The sequence below is a fragment of the Canis lupus genome, chromosome 16 (genome assembly GCF_003254725.2).
Source record: "Canis lupus dingo isolate Sandy chromosome 16, ASM325472v2, whole genome shotgun sequence".
NCBI classification, from domain to species: domain Eukaryota; kingdom Metazoa; phylum Chordata; class Mammalia; order Carnivora; family Canidae; genus Canis; species Canis lupus.
Genome location: NC_064258.1, coordinates 24490744 through 24510914, shown reverse-complemented (window position 1 = coordinate 24510914; position 20171 = coordinate 24490744). Strand labels below are relative to the sequence as shown.

The following is a 20171-nucleotide window of genomic DNA, read 5'->3' as shown; positions in this document are numbered from 1 at the left end:
TTAAAGTTGGTTATTTGTCTTTTTCTTGTTGAATTGTGTTCTTTATATATTCTAGACATTAGACCCTCATTTGATATAAGATTTGCAAATATTTTCTTCCATTTTTCTCAGTTGTCCTTTCACTTTCCTGATAGTGTCTTTTTAATTTGGATGAACTCCAATTTATTTATTTTTTTCTTGATTGTATTTTTGGTATCATACCTAAGAAACCATTGTATGATCCAAGGTCATGTAGATTTACACCTGTTTCCCTCTATGAGTTTGATAGTTTTAGTTCTTAAAGTCTTTAATCTATCTTGGATTAATTTAAACATTTTTAGGGATGCCTGGGTGGCTCAGCAGTTGAGCATCTGCCTCCAGGGTGTGATCCTGGAGTCCCCGGATCAAGTCCCACATCAGGCTCCCCGCATGGAGCCTGCTTCTCCCTCTGCCTATGTCTCTGCCTCTCTGTGTGTCTCTCACGAATAAATAAAATCTTTGAAACAAAATTTAAACATTTTTAAATTGTGGTAAAATACACATAACATGAAATTTACCATCTTAATCATTCTTAAGTGTACAGTTTGTGTTCAGTATATTTACATTGTTGTGTAATGTCTCGAGAACTTTGTCCTTTTGCAAAACTGAAACTCTATACCCAGTAAACAATAGGTCTTAATTTTCCCCATTCCTTCCACCCCTAGCAATTTCCATTCTACTTTCTGTCCCTATGAATTTGACTACTCTAGATACCTACTTAATTGGTATTTGTCTTTTTGTGACTGATTTATTTCACTTAGCATAATGTCCTCCAGGCTCACTCATGTTGTCCGATACGTCAGAAAAATCCTTCCTTTTTAAGGCTGAGTAATATTCCATTATATGTATATACCACATTTTGTTCATCCATTTATTTGTTCATGGACACTGAGTTTGCTTCCATCCTTCTGCTATTGTGTGAGTAGCATTGCTATGAGCATGGGTGTGCAAATATCTCTTTAAGTCCCTGACTCCAATTCTTTTCAATATAACCAAGAAGTGATATTACTGGATCACAAATATTTCTTTTTTTTTTTTTTTTTTCTGAGGACCTACTATACTGTTTTCCATAGTGGCCACACCAATTTACATTCCCACCAATTGTGCAAAAGTATTCCAATTTCTCCACATTCTTACTACCACTTGTTATTTTATACTTTGTTGTTGTTTATAGTAGCTATCTTTTTTTAAAAAAAGATTTTTTTTTAGAAATATCAGCGTTTTACTTTTTTTAAGGCTTTATTTATTTATTTATGAGAGATACAGAGAGGGAAAGAGAGGCAGAGACACAGGCAGAAGGAGAAGCAGACTCCATGCAGGGAGCCTGATGTGGGATTTGATCCTGGGACTCAAGGATCACGCCCTGGGCTAAAGGCAGGCGCCCAACCACTGAGCCACCCAGGGATCCCTTAAAAAGATTTTATTTATTTATTCATGAGAGACAGAGAGAGAGGCAGAGACACAGGCAGAGGGAGAAGCAGGTTCCATGCAGGGAGCCTGACGCAGGACTCGATTCCAGGACCCCAGGATCACGACCCAAGCCGAAGGCAGCACCAAACTGCTGAGCCACCCAGGCTGCCCTATAGTAGCCATCTTAAGGGTGTGAGGGGGCACCTCACTGTGGTTTCAATTTGCATTTCCCACATGATCAGTGATATTGTGCATCTTTCATATGTTTGTTGGCCAGTTGTATGTCATCTTTGGAAAAATGTCTATTCAAGTCTTTGTCCATTAAAATTTTTTTTAAAAAATAGGGTCCACATCTAGCATGTAGACCAACTTGGGACTTGAACCCACAACCCTGAGATCAAGACCTGAGCTGAGATCAAGAGCTGGTTGCTTAACCAACTGAGCCACTCAGGTGCCACTCCATTTTTTAATTAGATTATTTTTTGTTGTTGTTGAGTTGTAGAAGTCCTTTATATATCTGAACATTAATCCTTTATCACTGATAAGCTGAGTAATATACTGTGATGACATTTCTCACACAGCATTCTGTTTTTCCTGAGATTACTTTTGTTTGGCTTTTGCTCCAATAGAACTATACAGTCCCTCTCCATTATTTCCCCCTTGGTCAAATGTACCAGGTAACCTATCACTTTTTCTTCCACTTCCTTTTTTCTTTCTTTTCTTCCGCCTCCTCCTCCTCCCTCTCCTCTCCTCCTTCTTCCTCCTCCTCGTCCTTTTCCTCTTCCTCTCTTCCTTCCCCCTCTTCCTCCTTTTTCTTTAAATCCATATAGGTTTTAGATATTTCTTTTTCCTACTGTGAGTGCTTTTCAGTATTCAGTAAGTACTAATTTAGGTACTCAGGCCCTTCAACCCTGGGAAGTTCATTAGATTAAAAAAAACCTTTTTCTTCTCTCCATTTCCTCTATTCTCTATAGCATTCCTGTTAGTAAGGTATTAGACATTCTGTATTGGTCTACTGTTTTTCTTATATTTTTTCTTCTGTTTTCCCTACTTCTGTCATTTTTCAATACTTTCTGGGAGATTTCTAGACTTCCTCTTCCAAATGTTTTATTGGAGTCAGAAACAATGGTAATTTAAAATTGAATACAAAGGAGGAAAAAAGAACACTCCAGATACACATGACTAATGTTATTACTAGTATTAGCTAATAATTTAAGAATAATAATCATTTTATTAGAAAATGTGCAAATATTTTCCCCAATGTGTTTTCAAGCTGAAGAAAAGACCATTGGATTTATTTAGACTCTGAATATTACTGTTTTTATTATTCACACTATCTTTTTGATCTTCAGGTGTTTTTTGTTTTTTTTTTCTGGGAGTATGGGGAGTATGTTTTTTAAATGAAAATTTCTAATATTTTTTCAAATATTGGTTTTGTTCCTCAGAAACTTAGAGAAAATGGAACTTTTAGATTAGAATCTAATTTTCCCCCAACATCTGAGTACAAAAACTTCCAAACATACAGAAAATTTAAAAGAAATGTACGGTGAATAGCCATATACCCTTAGCCTAGATTCTACAGTCCAGATTTAATTTTTTTTAGTTGAAATTAGTATTTTGCCTGCCTCTGAGTGATAGCTCTACCATAATTAAATAGGAAGTGTTTTGTTCCTACTGGTAAGTCCAGTGCTTCATAAGAGTTCTGTACTATGGCCAACTTCATGAGTGTTTTAAACAAGCCAACACAGGCCAGTTGTTAACTGGGTGGAGGAGCTTCTAGAGCTCCTTAGAGAAACAAGATTTCAAATTTAAAAAGTTCTCCAGCTTGCTGCCTAAATACACCTACAGCTTTTGGCTCTTATAAGCAGGTGTTGTCCAGAGGCATAAACCTAGGACTTTCTGGTTGTGTAACAAGGGAGAAACTGCCAAGCTAGAAGGTGATAGGAACAGTGATGGAGAGGAAGGGTAACTGGGATTCATAGGCTCCCAAATAAATATTCCAAAAAAGTTCTATTTTACAATTAGTGGCAACTGTCCCCATGGATGATATAATGCTCCATTCCCACATGCTCTCTGCTACAAATTCATACAAACTTCTCCCTGTTTTTCAGAATTACTAAAGCTAAGAGAAAGGGGACCACAAGTCTAAGGAAGACAGTGGCAATCATTTCTCTAAGCTGGTTCCAACTACTGTACATGATATCATAAGCTATGTATTTCAACTCACAATAATTGCATAATTTTAGCAAAGTATCATATTCTTGGTCTTTTTCTTTTCCTGGAAGGTCTTCAGTTAAGAACAGCCTCCAAAGCAAAGCGATATGTGCTCATTGGTTAGCTTCCTATTACCCGGGGAGGGGGGTGGGGAGGTCTCGTGGCTGACTGAAACCTATGGCAATACATATATCATCTATATCTTGTAAGACCTGAAATTTCTCAATGCTAAAGCCCTTTGAGACAGCCCTGAATGTAAAGTTTTGAACAGGAGAGGAATACTTGAACAAACATAAAAATAGGACTTTTAGAATAGGGATGGCATTTTTATTTTTTTTTATTTTTTATTTTTAATATTTTTTTTAATTTTTTTTTTATTTATTTATGATAGTCACAGAGAGAGAGAGGCAGAGACACAGGCAGAGGGAGAAGCAGGCTCCATGCACCGGGAGCCCGACGTGGGATTCGATCCCGGGTCTCCAGGATCGCGCCCTGGGCCAAAGGCAGGCGCCAAACCGCTGCGCCACCCAGGGATCCCAGGGATGGCATTTTTTATTATAAAAGTTCTTCTGCCTTTCTAAGTGCATGATCTTAACTCTCAATCAAGAATCAGTAAACATTTTCTGTAGAGAGCCAAACTGTAGATAGTTTAGTCTTTGTGGGCCATACTGTCTATCTTACAAGTATTCAACTGTGCCATAGTGAAGAGCAAAAGCAGCCATAAGCAATACATGAACAAATGAGGATGGCTTTATTCCATTTAAACTTTATTTCTGGGCACCTACACAAAGACTACGTTATTCGTAAAACAAAGACTTCACATTAATGCTGCAGGACCAACTACGGCATGAGTTAAAAATTTACAGGCCCACAACACTTTACAATTGAAGTTCCCTCCAACATAGTTTAACTCTCAATATTTAGATACCTTTTTTTTTGAAGATTTTATTTATTTATTCATGAGACACACACACACAGAGAGAGACAGAGACAGAGACAGAAAGAGAGAGACAGAGAGAGGCAGAGACACAGGCAGAGGGAGAAGCAGGCTCCATGCAGGGAGCCCAACGTGGGAGTTGATCCCAGGTCTCCAGGATCATACCCTGGGCTGAAGGCAGCGCTAAATTGCTAATGGGCTGCCCTATTTAGATACCTTTTATCCAATTTGCAAAACCATGGGATTAGAAAGTCATATTGGACCACTACATTATTTTAAAAATAATTTTTAGGGACGCTTGGGTGGCTCAGCGGTTTGGTGCCTGCCTTTGGCCCAGGCTGTGATGCTGGAGACCCGGGACTGAGTCCCACAGTGGGATCCTTGCATGGAGCCTGCTTCTCCCTGTGCCTGTGTCTCTGCCTCTCTGTCTCTCTCATGAATAAATAATCTTTAAATAAAAATAAAAATAATTTTTAAAAAAACATGAAGGCAACAACATAGGCTTTAGAGTCAGATGTAAATTCAAATTTAGGTTCTGCAGCCTTCTTAGTTGCATCATATTGAGTAAACAGAAGAACATTTCTACAGGTTTCTTCATTTGTGAAATTGGACAATTAAAAGATCTGTATCAACTCCTAACACAGTGTTCAGTAAGGCACACAGTCCATTCTCAGCAGATGTTACCTTGTTTTCATTGTTAAGTCACTAAGTAACAATTTTTACTTTTATCTGTATAGAAAGACCGTCAATGTCATTGGATTTTAGTAGCCCATTTCACTGATTATAAATCATTTTGTAGTTGGGAAAATCACCCTAACGTGATGTCATTAACTTGGAAGCCCTGTGATGAATTTGATAGACGAATGATACAGTGGGATCCTCCAATACCAGTCGGCCCTCGGTGTGTGTGTTTATATTTGGCTTGCCACTCTAACTACATTTCTGTGAGTTAGTGGTAGTTGTTTGTATAAGGACACTTTAAACATGAGTATTTACCAAAGCATTAAAAAAAAGGCTTTCAGATGACTTATGGAGAGCTCCAGATCCCATCACGTAGTGTTTAAGCAAATACAACTTTGAGGTTCGCCTTAAAAGTTTTTTTTTTAAAGAGATAATACGTGGTACATAGGACAGAAATCAAAAAGTACAAAAGACAATATAGTTTTCTAAGAACGAAATCTTCTTCATCTCTCCACTACATACTCTCATCCCAGCTGCTGTACTAAGCAGCAAGGGCTCGGCTGCAAACACGCACACACAGCGGTGTCTGCTGCGCTGTGCGCACCTCGCTTGATTACTTAAGACTATACCAGAAGATTCCCTCCTCTCTGCATACAGAGCTGCCTTGTTTTTTTTGTTTTTGTTTGTTTTTGTTTTTCTTTTTTTAATGGCACCTTAATATCTTCCCAGAGGGATGACGTCCCGCATGATTGAACCCGCCCCCGGGGAAGGGCTTGCAGGTTCCTTCTAGTTGTTTCCTCCAATAGGGAACACTGCAACCGTGCTTCTAACTTCACCTTTACCCTGTAGTTCTGTTTTCTTCCAGCACGCGCGGCCAGCGATTCTGCGGGGCCCTCCCCGCCCCCCCCACTCCGCGCCCCGCCCCCCGCCAGGGATGCTGCGGGCGCGTCGCCCCGCCCCCCCCACCGCCCCCCGCCCCCCGCCCCCCGCCAGGGATTCTAATGCGGGGCCCTCCCCGCCCCCCGCCAGGGATGCTGCGGGCGCGTCGCCCCGCCCCCCGCCCGTCCCAGCCGAGCCGCCCCGTCTCTCCTCCCGCATCCGTCGGGCTCCGCCGCCCCACGCCGGCCTCTGGGGGGGGGCACGCGTGGGAGGCGGCGGGGCGGGGGCAGGTGGCGGCTCACTCCTCGCACGGCGCGTGTGCGGCCGCGGCGGCGTCGCCATCTGCGGTCCGCGGCCCGGCGCTCGGCTCCCGGGGACTCTGCCGGCCGCCCGCCGCGGGAGCGCGGGGAGGCGCTCCGAGGGGTCTCTGAGAGACAGGCGCGGGCCGGGCAGCCCCGCTCCGGAACAATGGGGCCTTTCAGCCGGCCCTGCGGACGGGGGCTCGTCGCCATGACAACCACCCGGCTACGCGGAGTCGGAGAGGGTCCTCGCCTCCGACGCGCGCGGCGCCGGCTCCCCTCCCCCCGGCCCCGCCGTATGGCGCGTGTGGCACTGGCAGCTGTTGTCACTAGAAGGCACCTCTTTGTCTCCGGGGGGATGAAAGGCCTTGGGTTCTCGCCGCCACCCTTTTTCTCCGCCCGACCACCTTCCTCGGCGCGCGGCTCCGCGTCCCCGGCACCCGGGGCCCCTCCCGCCCGGACGCCGGAGCTCAGCCCGAGGCGCCGCCGCCCCCGGGCCTCGGCTCCGCTCGGGTCCCGCGCTCCCTCCTGCCGCCGCGCTGCTGCCGGTGCCCCAGCCCCGAGTCACGGAAGTCTCCCGGCCCCGCGCAGGCTTCGGAGCCGGGGATTCCCTTCAGAAACCTGGGCGCTCCTCCCCTCACACCCGACAGCGCCCCCTTCTGAGGCGACGAGCGCGCGACCGGGCGGCCCCGGTGGTGGGCGCGGGCTCTGCCGGCTCCGCTGAGCGCAGCGCTGTCCGCGCAGGGGGCGCCGGCCTGGGGGACGCGGGACTCGCCGGCTGCACACCTGGCTGGGCGCGAGGCGACGCCTCGGGAGACCGTAAATAACCTCTCAAGCTTCTAAATGAAAAATGTATTATCAAAATGTTTTCTCAAGTTTCTTATTACCTTACATGAATACCGTAATACGGTTGACTTTTGTTTTTTCTTTCTTTTTTTTTTTTTTCTGTGGAGGAGCTTTATAAGGATTGAAAAGTGAGAGGGATTGGGGACGCCTGTGTGGCCCAGTGGTTGAGCGTCTCCCCTCCGCCCAGGGCGTGACCCCGGGTCCCAGGATGGAGTCCCACATAGGCTCCCACAGGGAGCCTGCTTCTCTCTCTGCCTGTGTCTCTCATGAATAGATAAATTTAAAAATCAAGAAAGAAAAGAAAAAAAGAAAAAGAAAAGTGAGAGGGAAGTCTGGCTGAGCACGCGCCTGGGATCCCGGCTCCGGAAGAGCGCCCAGACCCTGTGACCTGCCCGGGGGTTCTAGGAGCACGCGGTGCTTTCCAGGCCTGCCTGCAGGTGGAGCGGGTTACCTGGGTAAGGGGAGAGGGCAGCATCAAGAAGGAGCCGGAAGGAGCAGTGGAGAGAAAGATGCAGAAGCTAATAGTCACCAGTGTGGGAAGAAAGTAAAACCAGGGATGTTGGGCGATTCCGCAGATAAAGATAAGCTTAGGCTTTCGTGCGGATCAGAAAAATAATCAGTGTTCATCAAATCTTTTCTCCAAAGGGTGCATACTAGGGAAGAAACTGGAGGACACCTGCTGCAGAATTCTTGGTCTTTCTACCCTCACTTTTTCGAATAATTTAAAGTTTTCAAAGGGCATTTAAAAAAAAAAAAAACAACTTTGGGCATATTAAAAGTGTAACCAGCAAAAGGGAAAGAAGTTCAACAGGTGACTGACAAGAGGTGTATTTTTCTGTTCTTTGCTTTGAATTACCATCGATTACATTTGGTAAACAGGAAGCAGCCCCGTCATCAGGCACACAGGAAATAAGTATTTGCAAAGTGAAGGTTTGTTTTTTCCTCTGAGAGTAATTTTTATCTAAATAACTACCTACAAAATAAGAAGTATGTTACTCTGAAAACTCTTTTTTACAATCCAAACTTCTTTCTTTCCCAACATTACTGAGTAAATTTTGGAGAGAATTCTGTCAGTTGTCCTGTGAGATTTGATTAATATTTCCCCAGTGATTTCAAATGAGACTCCAATAGAGTGCCATGATTTGGCAATAACTAAATAACCCTAGTTAACTTAATGGTTTTTTTTTTTAAGGGTTGAAGATTGCTATTAAGAAATAAAAGCAATTTTCCTTTTCTGAAAAGAATACTCATGGCTGTATCTATAGGCTGACTTATACCAATAAATACATCATTTAAAATATTTTTTTATTTATTTGAGAAAGTGAGAGAGAGCAAGCATGTACAACAGGGGGAGGGGCAGAGGGAAGAGAGGGAGAAGCAGACTCCCTGATGAGGAGGGAGCCAGACCAGGGCTGATCCCAGAATCCTGAGATCATGACCTGAGCCAAAGTCAGATGCTTAACTTGTTTATCCACTGAGCCACCCAGGCGCCCCACATCATTTTATTACAGTCACGTGGAACTATGTAGAAATATACTCTGGAGAGTTCAGAGGCCACCATGGGGATTAAGACAAGGCCAAGTGGAACTCCATGGTTCTGATTCCTATGTCATTCTATTTTATCTGTTTTCTATGTAGGCTCTCATTTGTTTAAGATATTTCACTGCTGCAAAAGAAGAAAAGATCATTGTTAGTAGAAATTTAGAATTGGAAAGATCTTGGAGATAGTGTAGTCCAATTGTCTCATTTTACAGGTAACCTTTTGATTCAAGCAATTTATCTAGATAACCTGCCCAAGATCACATGGTCAGTTTATGGCTATTTACAACCCTGTGACCAGTTGCCATCCTATTGCCCTTCCAGATCAGAGCTGACCACATTGCCCTCCTCCTGGCCAGACCCTTCTTATTACTATCTATCTTGTGGAGATTACATGAAAGTTCTCTGGTGGAGCTTTCCTGTTTTCTAGTCAGCTTTCCATAAATCTTTCAATTCCAGACTTTATTTAAAATATCCAATCTAGGGGATCCCTGGGTGGCTCAGCAGTTTGGCACCTACCTTCAGCCCAGGACGTGATCCTGGAGTCCCAGGATCGAGTCCCGCGTTGGGCTCCTTGCATGGAGCCTGCTTCTCCCTCTGCCTGTGTCTCTGCCTCTCTCTCTCTGCGTGTCTCTCATGAATAAATAAATAAAATCTTTAAAAATAAAATATCATGGGCAGCCCCGGAGGCTCAGCGGTTTAGCGCCTGCCTTTGGCCCAGGGTATGATCCTGGGGACCCGGGATTGAGTCCCACATCGAGCTCCCTGCATGGAGCCTGCTTCTCCCTCTGCCTGTGTCTCTGCCTGTCTCTCTGTGTGTGTGCCTCTTATGAATAAATAAATAAAATCTTTAAAAAATAATAATAAATAAAAATAAAATATCCAATCTAGGGGCACCTGGGTGATTCAGTGGTTGAGCATCTGCCTTCTGCTCAGGGCATGATCCCCAGGTCTTGGGGTGGAGTCCCGCATCAGACTCCCTGTGGGAAGCCTACTTCTTCCTCTGCCTATGTCTCTGCCTCTCTCTGTATGTCTCATGAATACATAAATAAAATATTTAAAATAAACAAAATAAAATATCCAATCTATTCATGGACCGTAGGTGCTCTAGTCACTCCCATTGACTGTAGACAGCCTGTTAGATGTCTACCCAATTTCCATTCTCCTGTCTATTAACAGAGTCCCATTTGGGAAGGGGAGTAGTAAATGTGCCCAGTTAAAAGTATTCCCAGGACCTCTTTTTAGCTCAATACTGAACAAGAGAGCAAAGAGGGACCTCATGAAAAAGCTCATTAAAGGCACTGACTTCCTGTTAGTTCATTTGCTTTTTGTCTTTCCTCCTTCTCTTTGCCTGGAATACAGCTTGATGCCTGCAGCCATGACAAAGATGTGAGCATGAGGTGAAAGTTCCACCCTAGGAATGGAGGAATGGCAGCCTAGGAGAAACCTGAATCCTTGACATGAAGCTGATATTCTGGCCCTTGAATATGATCCCCATTTGCTCCAATTTAGGATAAGAACAAAGTAGACTAGGGGATCCCTGGGTGGCGCAGCGGTTTGGCGCCTGCCTTTGGCTCAGGGCGTGATCCTGGAGACCCGGGATCGAATCCCACATCGGGCTCCGGGTGCATGGAGCCTGCTTCTCCCTCTGCCTGTGTCTCTGCCTCTCTCTCTCTCTCACTGTGTGCCTATCATAAATAAAAAAAAAAAAAAAAAAAAAAAAAAAAAAAAAAGAACAAAGTAGACTAGGAATTCAGTTTTATTGAGCGAACTTCTTTTTGAACACTTATTAGTTGTGTATATAGTATCCTGTATGTTACAGGACATACAGCATAATAATTCACTCAGTCATACAATGAAACAATTTCCTCTTCTACTGCCTACCCCTAAAGGTAAGGAGAAGGAACCAGCTATATTAAAAACAGGGAAAAAAAACTTTTCAAACAGAGGGAACAACATATTCCACGGCCTAGAAGTGGGGAGTGGGGAGGGTACATTAGAGGGGGAGCAAGAGACTCAATTGGAGAGATGGAAACTGGTAGATAAAAGAGACGTGCCTTAGTCCATTTAAGCTGCTGTAACACAAGTACCATAGTCAGAGTGGCTGACTATGACTAAAATATAAACAAATATTTATTTCTCACAGTTCTGGAGATGGAGAAGTGCAAGATCAAGTCTCCAGCAGATGCACTGTCTGGTGAGAACCTGTTTCCTGGTTCATAGAAAGCCATCTTTCCTCTGTTCCCTATGTAGTGGTGTTAAGTCCTTGGGAAGGACTAATCCCATTCATGAGGACTTCACTCTCAGGACCTAATCACATCCCACAGGCTCCACTTCCAAATACCATCCCATTGGGCAATTAGGACTTAACATATGAATTTTGAGGGGACACAAAGAGTCTATAGCAAGGTGGTAAAGGCATTTGAACTTCATGCCTTGGGAAGGCGTTGAAGAGTCTAAGCTGCACATAGCCATTAATAGTTTTTTTTGAACTCACTTTTGCTGCTGTACATAAAATGAATTGAATGAGGTGAGAGTGGAACTGGGAGACCAGTGTGTAGGTGGTTTATAGTCTTTCAGGTGAGAGGCAGTGGTGGTCTGGACTGGAGTTGTGACTGATTTGGATAGAGAATGGATTCCTGATATACTTCAGTGAGGGAATCAGTAGGGTTTGTTTCTGGATTAGATGCAGGGTTGAGGGTAATGGAGGACCTTGTGGGTATTGGTTTGAGTAGCTGAATAGATAGTGATACCGTTTACTAAGATGAGAACTGGGGGGAGAGTAGGACTGGAAGAAGGAAAAGATTGGGGAAGAAAACTCAAGAGGTCCTCTTTCCCCCTTTAAGATGTCTGTGAGGCACCTGAGTGTAGATGTCAAGTGCATGATAAGATATGTGGGCCTGTATGTTTATGAAGAGGTTGAGGTTGGAGATACAAAACCTAAATTAAATAATTAAAAGAGTACTTATACTCCTGAGGTCATCTAGACAAGGAGTGTAGAGAGAAGGAAGGAGCATCCAAGAAGCCACAGAATAATGTTGTGCCTTGGGTATAATAGCATCTAGGGGAGGAGCCATTTGGTTAATGATTTCTTCCTTCAGGAGACTAGGACCAGGATGCCAGCCCGAGGCTGCTGGGAGAGGGCTGCTGCTGCTTCTTGTCAGGCAAGGTTTGGATCGCAGGACCTTGAGATGAACTTGAGATGGCCTTGCTTGGGGTTCCTGAGCAAGAGGAGGTACAGAGAAGCAGAAGCTCTGCCATCTGGAAGCAGGTATGCATCCCAGGATACCCTCATCACATCACATCTTGTAAGCTACATTATTACTTGCATGTGACTCTTTTTGTTTCCCCTTTATAATCCCCAAGCCTTTACACAAGCTTTGTATAAGTATCCATCTGGTCTTTGCTCTGCTGTGGGAAATTAAACTAAAACTTGTGTGTCTACACTGATATTAAAGAGCTAAAGGAATGCTAATCTCCCAAGTCCAGCATGGTGAGGGCAGCCAGTAGCAGGAGTCCCTAAGGGGAAGGTAAGACTCTTGTTTGAGAGTTAGGAGTGTTAACTGTAGGCTCTCCTTTCCAGAAGGATAGGCTCCTTCCATGACCAGGCTTGAAGGAGCTGGTCTTCAATTTTTTTTTTAATTTTTTATTTATTTATGATAGTCACAGAGAGAGAGAGGCGCAGAGACACAGGCAGAGGGAGAAGCAGGCTCCATGCACCGGGAGCCCGATGTGGGATTCGATCCCGGGTCTCCAGGATCGCGCCCTGGGCCAAAGGGCCAAACCGCTGCGCCACCCAGGGATCCCTGGTCTTCATTTTTTTAAGGGATCTTTTCTTTTCTTTAGAGTTTTTTCTCCACGTTGGATTATAAACTCCCGAAGACATGTTTTAATTGTCTTTGTACCCTTGGTGTCCAGGAGATAGTCAGCACTCCATGAATATTAGTTTAATAGATGAATGAATATATATTAGGCATTGATATATGCACACCGTGGTTCTCAGAGTTTACAGTCCAGTTGCAGTGATCAGATTGGGTGCATGAATGTGTGGCACAGTGTCAAAAGCACTGTAGGTTACATAAAGGAGCTATGAAATGCTATTTAATCACAGAAGAGGGATAAATTACTTCTAGTGTGGGGCATCCAGCTTGGGACAGACTTCGTGGACGAAAAAACATATGGCTAGGCCTTGAGGGCTGGAGGGATTTTCCACAAATAGGATGAGTAAGAGATGAATACATGCCAAGAAGAGGGATCAGTAAGAACAAAGACAGGGTGAGAAGGCATTCTGTTTCTTCAGTGCATGACCAGTAGTGAGGTTTGATGCAAGGGTAACATTCATGGATAGGAGGAAGAAGTGTCAAAGATAGAGAGGGGCTTGGAGCCCCCACTGCAGAGCCCTTAAAAGTGTCTTTCTCAGTGAGCAAGGCCTCTCTTGTCTTAGAACAAAATATTAATAATAATAATCCAGTAATTTTCAGGGAATCCTGATAGCTGAGATTGGCTTCTCACAATGGAAAAATTTCTCAGGGGTGACTGGGTGGCTCAGTTGAGTGTCCGACTCCTGATCTTGACTCAGGTCATAATCCCAGGGTCCTGGGATCCAGCCCCACACTGGGCTCCTTGCTCAGCAGGAGTCAGGGCTCCTTGCTTCTCCCTCTTCTTCTGCCCTTCGGCCCCCACTCATGTACACATGCGCGCTCTCTCTCAAATAAATGAATAAATCTTAAAAAAAAAAAAGAAAGAAAGAAAACTCAGCAGTGATTGCTGTTAAACACTAGGATGGTTCGTTAGTGGCAGGTTTAGAAATCTTTTCCCAGAAATGTTTATGTATAAAATGGACTTGCCATTTTAGTCAGTGGTTTCCTGTGGCCCTTCTTAACACCATGACAAGGTACTATATGAGCTCCCAAATTCTATGATACATTTGATTAAATTCAAAAAATATTTGAGTGTTGAACTTGATATGGCCCTTGGCATTGCTATGAATGAATTCATGCCACCTCTCCCTCCCCTGTGGCTCTCTTCCAGTGATCCCCATCTCAGCAAATGACACTTCCATCCATACAACCGTGCACATCAGAAACTGAATAATCCTGGATTCCTCATTCTTCCTTATTATTCACTTTCTAATTAATCCCCTTCATTCTACCTCCCAAACGCCTCTGGAATTTGTCCACTGATTTCTCCAATCCTCCATGCTGGTTGAAGTCACTAGCAACTCTGATGTGGATTACTGCAATAGTCTAAATGATCTCCCTGCCCCCAAGCTTGGCTTTCTCCAATCCATCCCACATGCCTGGTCTTTATGAAATGTAAATTTGAAAGCATTTCACTGTCCTACTTAACATTTCTTCAATAGGTCTCAGGGCCCAGGCTTATGAGAGAGGCAGGAGGCCAGACCAGACTGCTTAGATCTTCCTGTGTGCTTGAACTCCAGCCATGTTACTTACCTACTTACTTGACATTTGGCAGATTGCTTAAGCACTCACTGTAGTTTTCTCATCTATAAAAAGGGGATCATAACAGTAATTCATTTCAGGGTAGTTGGGAAGACTAAATGAATCTGGATCTTCCTCTCCTCTGTGAACCTTTAAATTTGGAATGCCACTAGACTCTCGTCCTCTTCTCCATGCTCATTCCCTTAGTCATCTCAGCTGGACTCATGGCTTTAATATCCATATCCTGATAACTCCCAAATGTACATCTCCAGTTCAGACCTCTCTCCTGAATCCTAGACTCATGTATATCTAGCTGGCTTCTCAACATGGCCATTCAATGGCTATCAGATATATTTAATTTAATATGACCAAGGCTGAACTCCTAATTTTTTTCATTCAAACTTTCTCTGCCCAAAATAATTTTTTCCCTAAGGATTTTATTTATTTATTCATGAGAGACACACAGAGAGAGGCAGAGACACAGGCAGAGGGAGAAGCAGGCTCCCTGCAGAGAGCTCAATGCAGGACTCCATCCCCCTGCATCTTCCTGCATTCTTTCTCCAATCCTAGTTCGAGCCATATTTAATTCTCTTATCTCTAGAGCTTTCCACATGTAATCTTCTCTCTGTCCTTCTACCCTTTTATTGGAGGAATCTACATTCATCTCTCATAGGATTTCCCTAACTCTAGGCCAGCCCCCTCCACCAGCAAACCACCCCCGACCCTGACCCCCCCATATACTCCTTGCTCATCACGTTGCTTTGTAATTACTGCCTTCTCAATTGTCTTCTCCAGCTAGCCTTGGTGACAATAGACACTATGCCTGTGATGGTAGTCATTGCAGCATCTACAGCACCCAGCACAAGGATTGATACATAGGAGGCTCTCCGTAAATATTAATGCAGTGAATGAGAACAGCCCACAACAGTGATTGCATTTCTGCACTTTCAACACACATTGCTTAGTAACCATGTGCAATTGCATCTTGTGCTGCTTCTTAGGTAATAACAATCGCTGACGCTTTTCTAACTCAATCCTCACAACTCTGGGAAGTTGGTACTATTAGTGCCCTTACTTGAGAAGGGAGGAACTTGAAATTTAGAGAAGTTAAAATACTTTCTCAAGGTCACAGAGCTGGTAAGTGTTGGATCAGGATTAAAACCCAGGAAGTCAGGCACCAGAGCCCCTCAGCTTATAGGAAGACAAATCATTCAGCCATTTTGATTTTGGATTTTCTCGTTTACTTACTTAAAAAATTAGTCAAGTATCTGTCCTTAGCAAGTATGTCAAAGAACAATCCATTATCACCTTCAATATACAATTATCACAGTCTTCTCTATGGAGGAGTTGCCACTTCTGCTTCCTTTCACCAAAGTGAAAAATAAAGCCCAAGCAGGGTGACAGCCTTGTGGTGTAGATTAACGTTATTACCATTAACATCAACATGCTGTTTTATCGAACACATGAAATGTGCCAGGCACCTTCCATTCCTCGTCTTACTTAATAATTTTGTTTAACTAAAGGTGAACCTTGTTGTCTGACGTCTACTTCATGACTCTCTGGATCACAATGATTTGAATCACTTAAAATATATTATCAAAGTCATTAGAACTCCCATGCAATTTGCAGAGTGACCTGCCTAAGTACCTCCTTTTCAGATCTGAGAACTGAGATTTTTGAAAGGTTAAGTGCCTTGTCCAGGGTCAGGCAGGTGGTGGCCTGGTTGGGGCTGGAAGAGGCCTCCTGAATCCAGGTCCAGAGCTCTCCATAAGACTCTACAGCCCTTTACTTCACCCGATGCACATAAACGAAAAGGCATCGTGTCTCTCTCTTTTTTTTTTTTTTTTTTTTCATCGTGTCTCTTTTTAAATGCATTTATCTAATGGAAAGGAGTCATTACTGCCCATGCTTTCTTACCCATGATTTCCTATTTGACAAATCCTGCCCTGGAAATCACACTTTTTAGCATCCCCATCTAGGTACCTTCCACGGGTATCTTTACGCAGGCAGCTGCAGCCGCCCCTTTGTGACTGGGTGATTCAAGGCCAAGGGGCCCTCGGACTGGTCACGACAGCCAATCAGGGTGCGGAGCCACAGAGCTGCACCAATTGGAGATTACTGAAGCCTCAACAAGGGCCAATTGAGGGCTCGAAGCCAAGAAGACAGTGACTGGCAGACAGCTATCAATCAGAGGAGCGGATCATCGATGTCCAATCAGAGGTTTTGAAGCCACGGTCGTGGGCGGTGCTGGCGTGAGGCCCAGGGACCGGCCAATCAACGGGCGAGCGGCCGCCGGCGCGCGTGCGGGGGGCGGCCGAGGGGGCGGGGCCTGCCGGCGCGTCGGGACTGTGGGCGCTTCGAGGAGCGAGGCTGGGTGAGGAGGGCTGGCGACCCTGGTCGGGGTTGCGGGCCGAGCGTGCATGCACCCGGCCGGGGGCTGAGGGAGGCGGGCGGGGACGCGCGAGGGTCCGGGCCGGGGGCGCGCCGGGCAGGTCCAGAGTTAGGGGATGCGGTGGGATTCACCCTCCAGGCTACAGGATGCGGCGGGGAGAGCTGAGGGAGCGAGTACGCGGCTGGGGAGGCGGCCGACGCCGTTCCGGGGGCTGAGGGAGGAGGGGACGTTGTTGCCATGGTAACGCACGTGTGCAGTCTGGCGACCTTTGTCACCGCCTGGACTTGCGCCCCCCTGAAATCCGCCCCCCGTCACCCCCGCCCTAAATGGCCTCCATCATCCTTCGCTCTTAGGCGGTTGAGGTGGACCAGCACAGAGAGAACCGCCTTTAGCAGCCACCCCCCCTTCTCCCAGCCCAGTTACCCCCTCTTCCCCTCCCGCCGGCCGGCTGTCAGCGGGCAGAGGGATGAAGCTTGCCCTGGGGTCCTGGTGTTGCAGGCTTCTGCGGTGTGACCACCTGGGCCGGTTCGCCGCCAGCGCGGGGAGTGGCCAGAGCTGGGCTAGATGCCTAGAGAGCATCCCCCAGAGGGGTTGTTGTAGGGCACCCGGTGCAGAACCTTGTTCCTAACCAAGACCGAAGTGCCGGCTCTCCAGCCGTTGACCGGCTGTCCAATAGATTATAGTATAAAGAGAACTAAATCTGTAGTTTTGGGGATCCCTGGGTGGCGCAACGGTTTGGCGCCTGCCTTTGGCCCAGGGCGCGATCCTGGAGACCCGGGATGGAGTCCCGCGTCGGGCTCCCAGTGCACGGAGCCTGCTTCTCCCTCTGCCTGTGTCTCTGAGCCTCTCTCTCTCTCTGTGACTATCATGAATAAATAAATAAAATCTTTAAAAAAAAAAAAATCTGTAGTTTTACATTTTTCTAGTAACCACGTTTTTTTAAAAGGTTAAGTTAATTTTAATATATTTCATTTAGCCTGATATATCAAAATATCAATGTTGAGTTAATGTTAATATTATATTATTGGTATCTAAAGTTCCTTCTTAAATATAAGACCTTCAGTGTGGTGTGTACTTACAGCACATTTCAGTTCAGACCAGACATATTTCAAGTGCTTAGTGGTGGCCTTTTGCTAATGGCTACCGGTTGAGACTAAGCAACTGTAAGCATTTCATGTATGTGTGAGTTGTGGCTAAATACATGAAACTCATCAATATTCTCTTCTGTGCAGGGAGCACAGCAATGAGGCAACAAAAAATGTTAAGGCCTGGTCTTTTTTCTCAAGGAACTTCCAGTCCGGTTGAGAACACAGACATCCAAAAATTAAGTCAAATTTTAAATGGTTAGAATTAAGGCAATAGTAAAGATAACCGGGCAGTAAATGATTTGCAGACAAGGTGGCTGATAATTATCCTTAGGAATTCTAGAGGGGGATACTTCAGGCTCTTACGTAGAGGAAGACTTGAGTCTGCTCTTGAAAGATAGGTATGGTATTTTGGCTGAGTGAAACTGACTGTACCTTCTTTTATTTTTAGGGTTGAAAATTGTCTGTCCTGAAGGTTTTCAGACCGAAAAAGACTTTCCTTTCTCACTGACAATCTCCACCATGATTCATAGCCTTTTCTTGATCAACTCCTCTGGAGATATATTCCTGGAAAAACATTGGAAAAGTGTGGTCAGCCGATCTGTTTGTGACTACTTTTTTGAGGCGCAAGAGAGAGCTACTGAGGCAGAAAACGTACCTCCAGTTATCCCTACCCCTCACCACTATCTCCTAAGTGTTTACCGTCACAAGATCTTTTTTGTGGCTGTGATCCAGACAGAGGTCCCTCCTCTTTTTGTCATTGAGTTCCTTCACCGAGTAGTGGACACATTTCAGGTGTGTGAATTTGAGGAAGCTCGTACATGTAAACTGTATGTCTTTGTGATTCTTTTTTCTTTGTATTCAGCTTCAATTAAGGAACAGTTTAAAAAATCAAAACTGCGATTGCTCACTTCCTCTCCCATCTTAGAAGATTCTTGTTTCTGTTTATTGAATTGGCTATATCTGAAATGGCAAATTGAATACCTTTGAACGTGTTCCATAAGAAAGCCACTCGGTATGATTGTATACAATCATTTTAGTTATATGGAGATTGGAGTTGCCCTATTTTTTGTTCATAAATCAGATGAATTTAGTTTTGGGGTGTTTTGTTTTCTTAGTGGACTTGATGCTAGCCATTGTCAACTACATTGCTTTGAGTTGCATGAAAAAGTGATGAGTGTGTAAAAATATGTATATTTTCAAGAGCTAGGCAAAAACTCAGTAATGCTTGTTTCACTCTGCTTGGCAGACGTAATCTCTGAACCCAAACTTCATTGTAGGTTTGGGTGCTTATCCACACAGTGTGTCAGTACTAGTGATGAGCTCTTGTTGCAAACTAAGATAAGGTTGGAAATCTTCCGTTCCTGTAAGAATTTAAGTGACACATTTTACAAGACACAGTTTTCACTTTGAGTTTTTCTTTCAGGAATAGATTTGAAGATCTTGGGGAGCAGGGCATAAGGGAAGTATAAGTAAGTTATACCAGGATGTCAGCACCATTTATATTATAGCACAGGGTTTTAGTCTGTCCAGACTGTGGATTCAAACAGTGGGGTCCCTCCCCCTAAAAGAATTGTTCAAATGCTAACTACTATGGTTATTTGCATAACTCAGACAATAAGTGAAAAGCAAGGGCCCTTTAGTTCAACCTCTGTGTTATGTGAGGTCTGGAATTGGTCATATGAATACAGAAATCGTGGAATCAAGAGATGATGACTCAGATATTATGATGAAATTAAAAAACAAGTCAAAGAGTCCTTTCATTTGCACTCATATCTGTATCACATGTCTAGAACAGCTTTCATCCCAAGAAAATTAAATATATTTTATAATTTTTTTCCCACAAATACTAGCTGGTGTACGATTCTGGGTTTCCAGTTCTCATGTGGCATACTAGTTCCTTCCCACAGTGAAAACTTGAGAATTATAAACCCGAGTATGTGGAAGAAGTAAAAGAAGAACCCAGTAGTTAGGACCTTAAACTTCTCTCATTGGGCCTCATTATGATTTCCACATATGATACTTTACCCCATTCTAAGATTAACAGCCCCTTTGGTGAAACCCAGCATTTGCTTCATACTGCTATAGCAATATTATGTAATTTATTACAAGACAGGAAGTGAGAAAAGTTGTTTAATCTGGTGGAAACCACAGAGGAATTTGGGATAATAGTAAAGTCGCTAGCTTGGAAGTCGGGCTTCAGAGCTTGTCATTTTTGAAGAATTTGTTAAAAGTAAATGGATATGCCCTGATTTTAGTGTCTTTTCTCTCTGACTGCATTATTTTTTTAGTACTAGAATATGATGGAAGAGTTCCAGCTGTAGAATTGCAAACACTTTGCTATAGTAATTTGCCATACTTTCCAACTGCTCAGTTCACATTATGTCTGATTTATAAAATCTCGTGAGGTGTTTTGTTTATTTTTCAAAA

At 44.2% G+C, this 20171-nt stretch overlaps 1 protein-coding gene and 1 long non-coding RNA gene across 4 annotated transcripts in view; one reads left to right on the top strand and one right to left on the bottom strand.

Moving 5' to 3' along the window:
- Nucleotides 1-11909: 11909 nt before the first annotated feature.
- Nucleotides 11910-16548, bottom strand: LOC118350972 (uncharacterized). The gene is made up of 3 exons (XR_004805675.2): nt 16182-16548; nt 14277-14329; nt 11910-12044 (listed from the first exon to the last, which is right to left on the bottom strand). It is a non-coding gene; the product is annotated as an uncharacterized LOC118350972 (long non-coding RNA).
- The window catches only part of AP3M2 (adaptor related protein complex 3 subunit mu 2), a 39010-nt gene continuing 30795 nt past the window's right edge, over nt 11957-20171 (top strand). The window contains exons 1-2 of one of the 3 annotated variants that reach the window (XM_035699891.2): nt 11957-12094; nt 18193-18536. In XM_035699891.2, coding sequence (XP_035555784.2) covers nt 18264-18536 — 273 coding nt within the window. In that variant the 5' untranslated portion in view covers nt 11957-12094; nt 18193-18263. Of the gene's footprint in view, nt 12095-16525; nt 16639-18192; nt 18537-20171 lie in introns of those variants that run through there. The other 2 variants (XM_035699889.2, XM_035699888.2) reach the window with 2 other exon arrangements.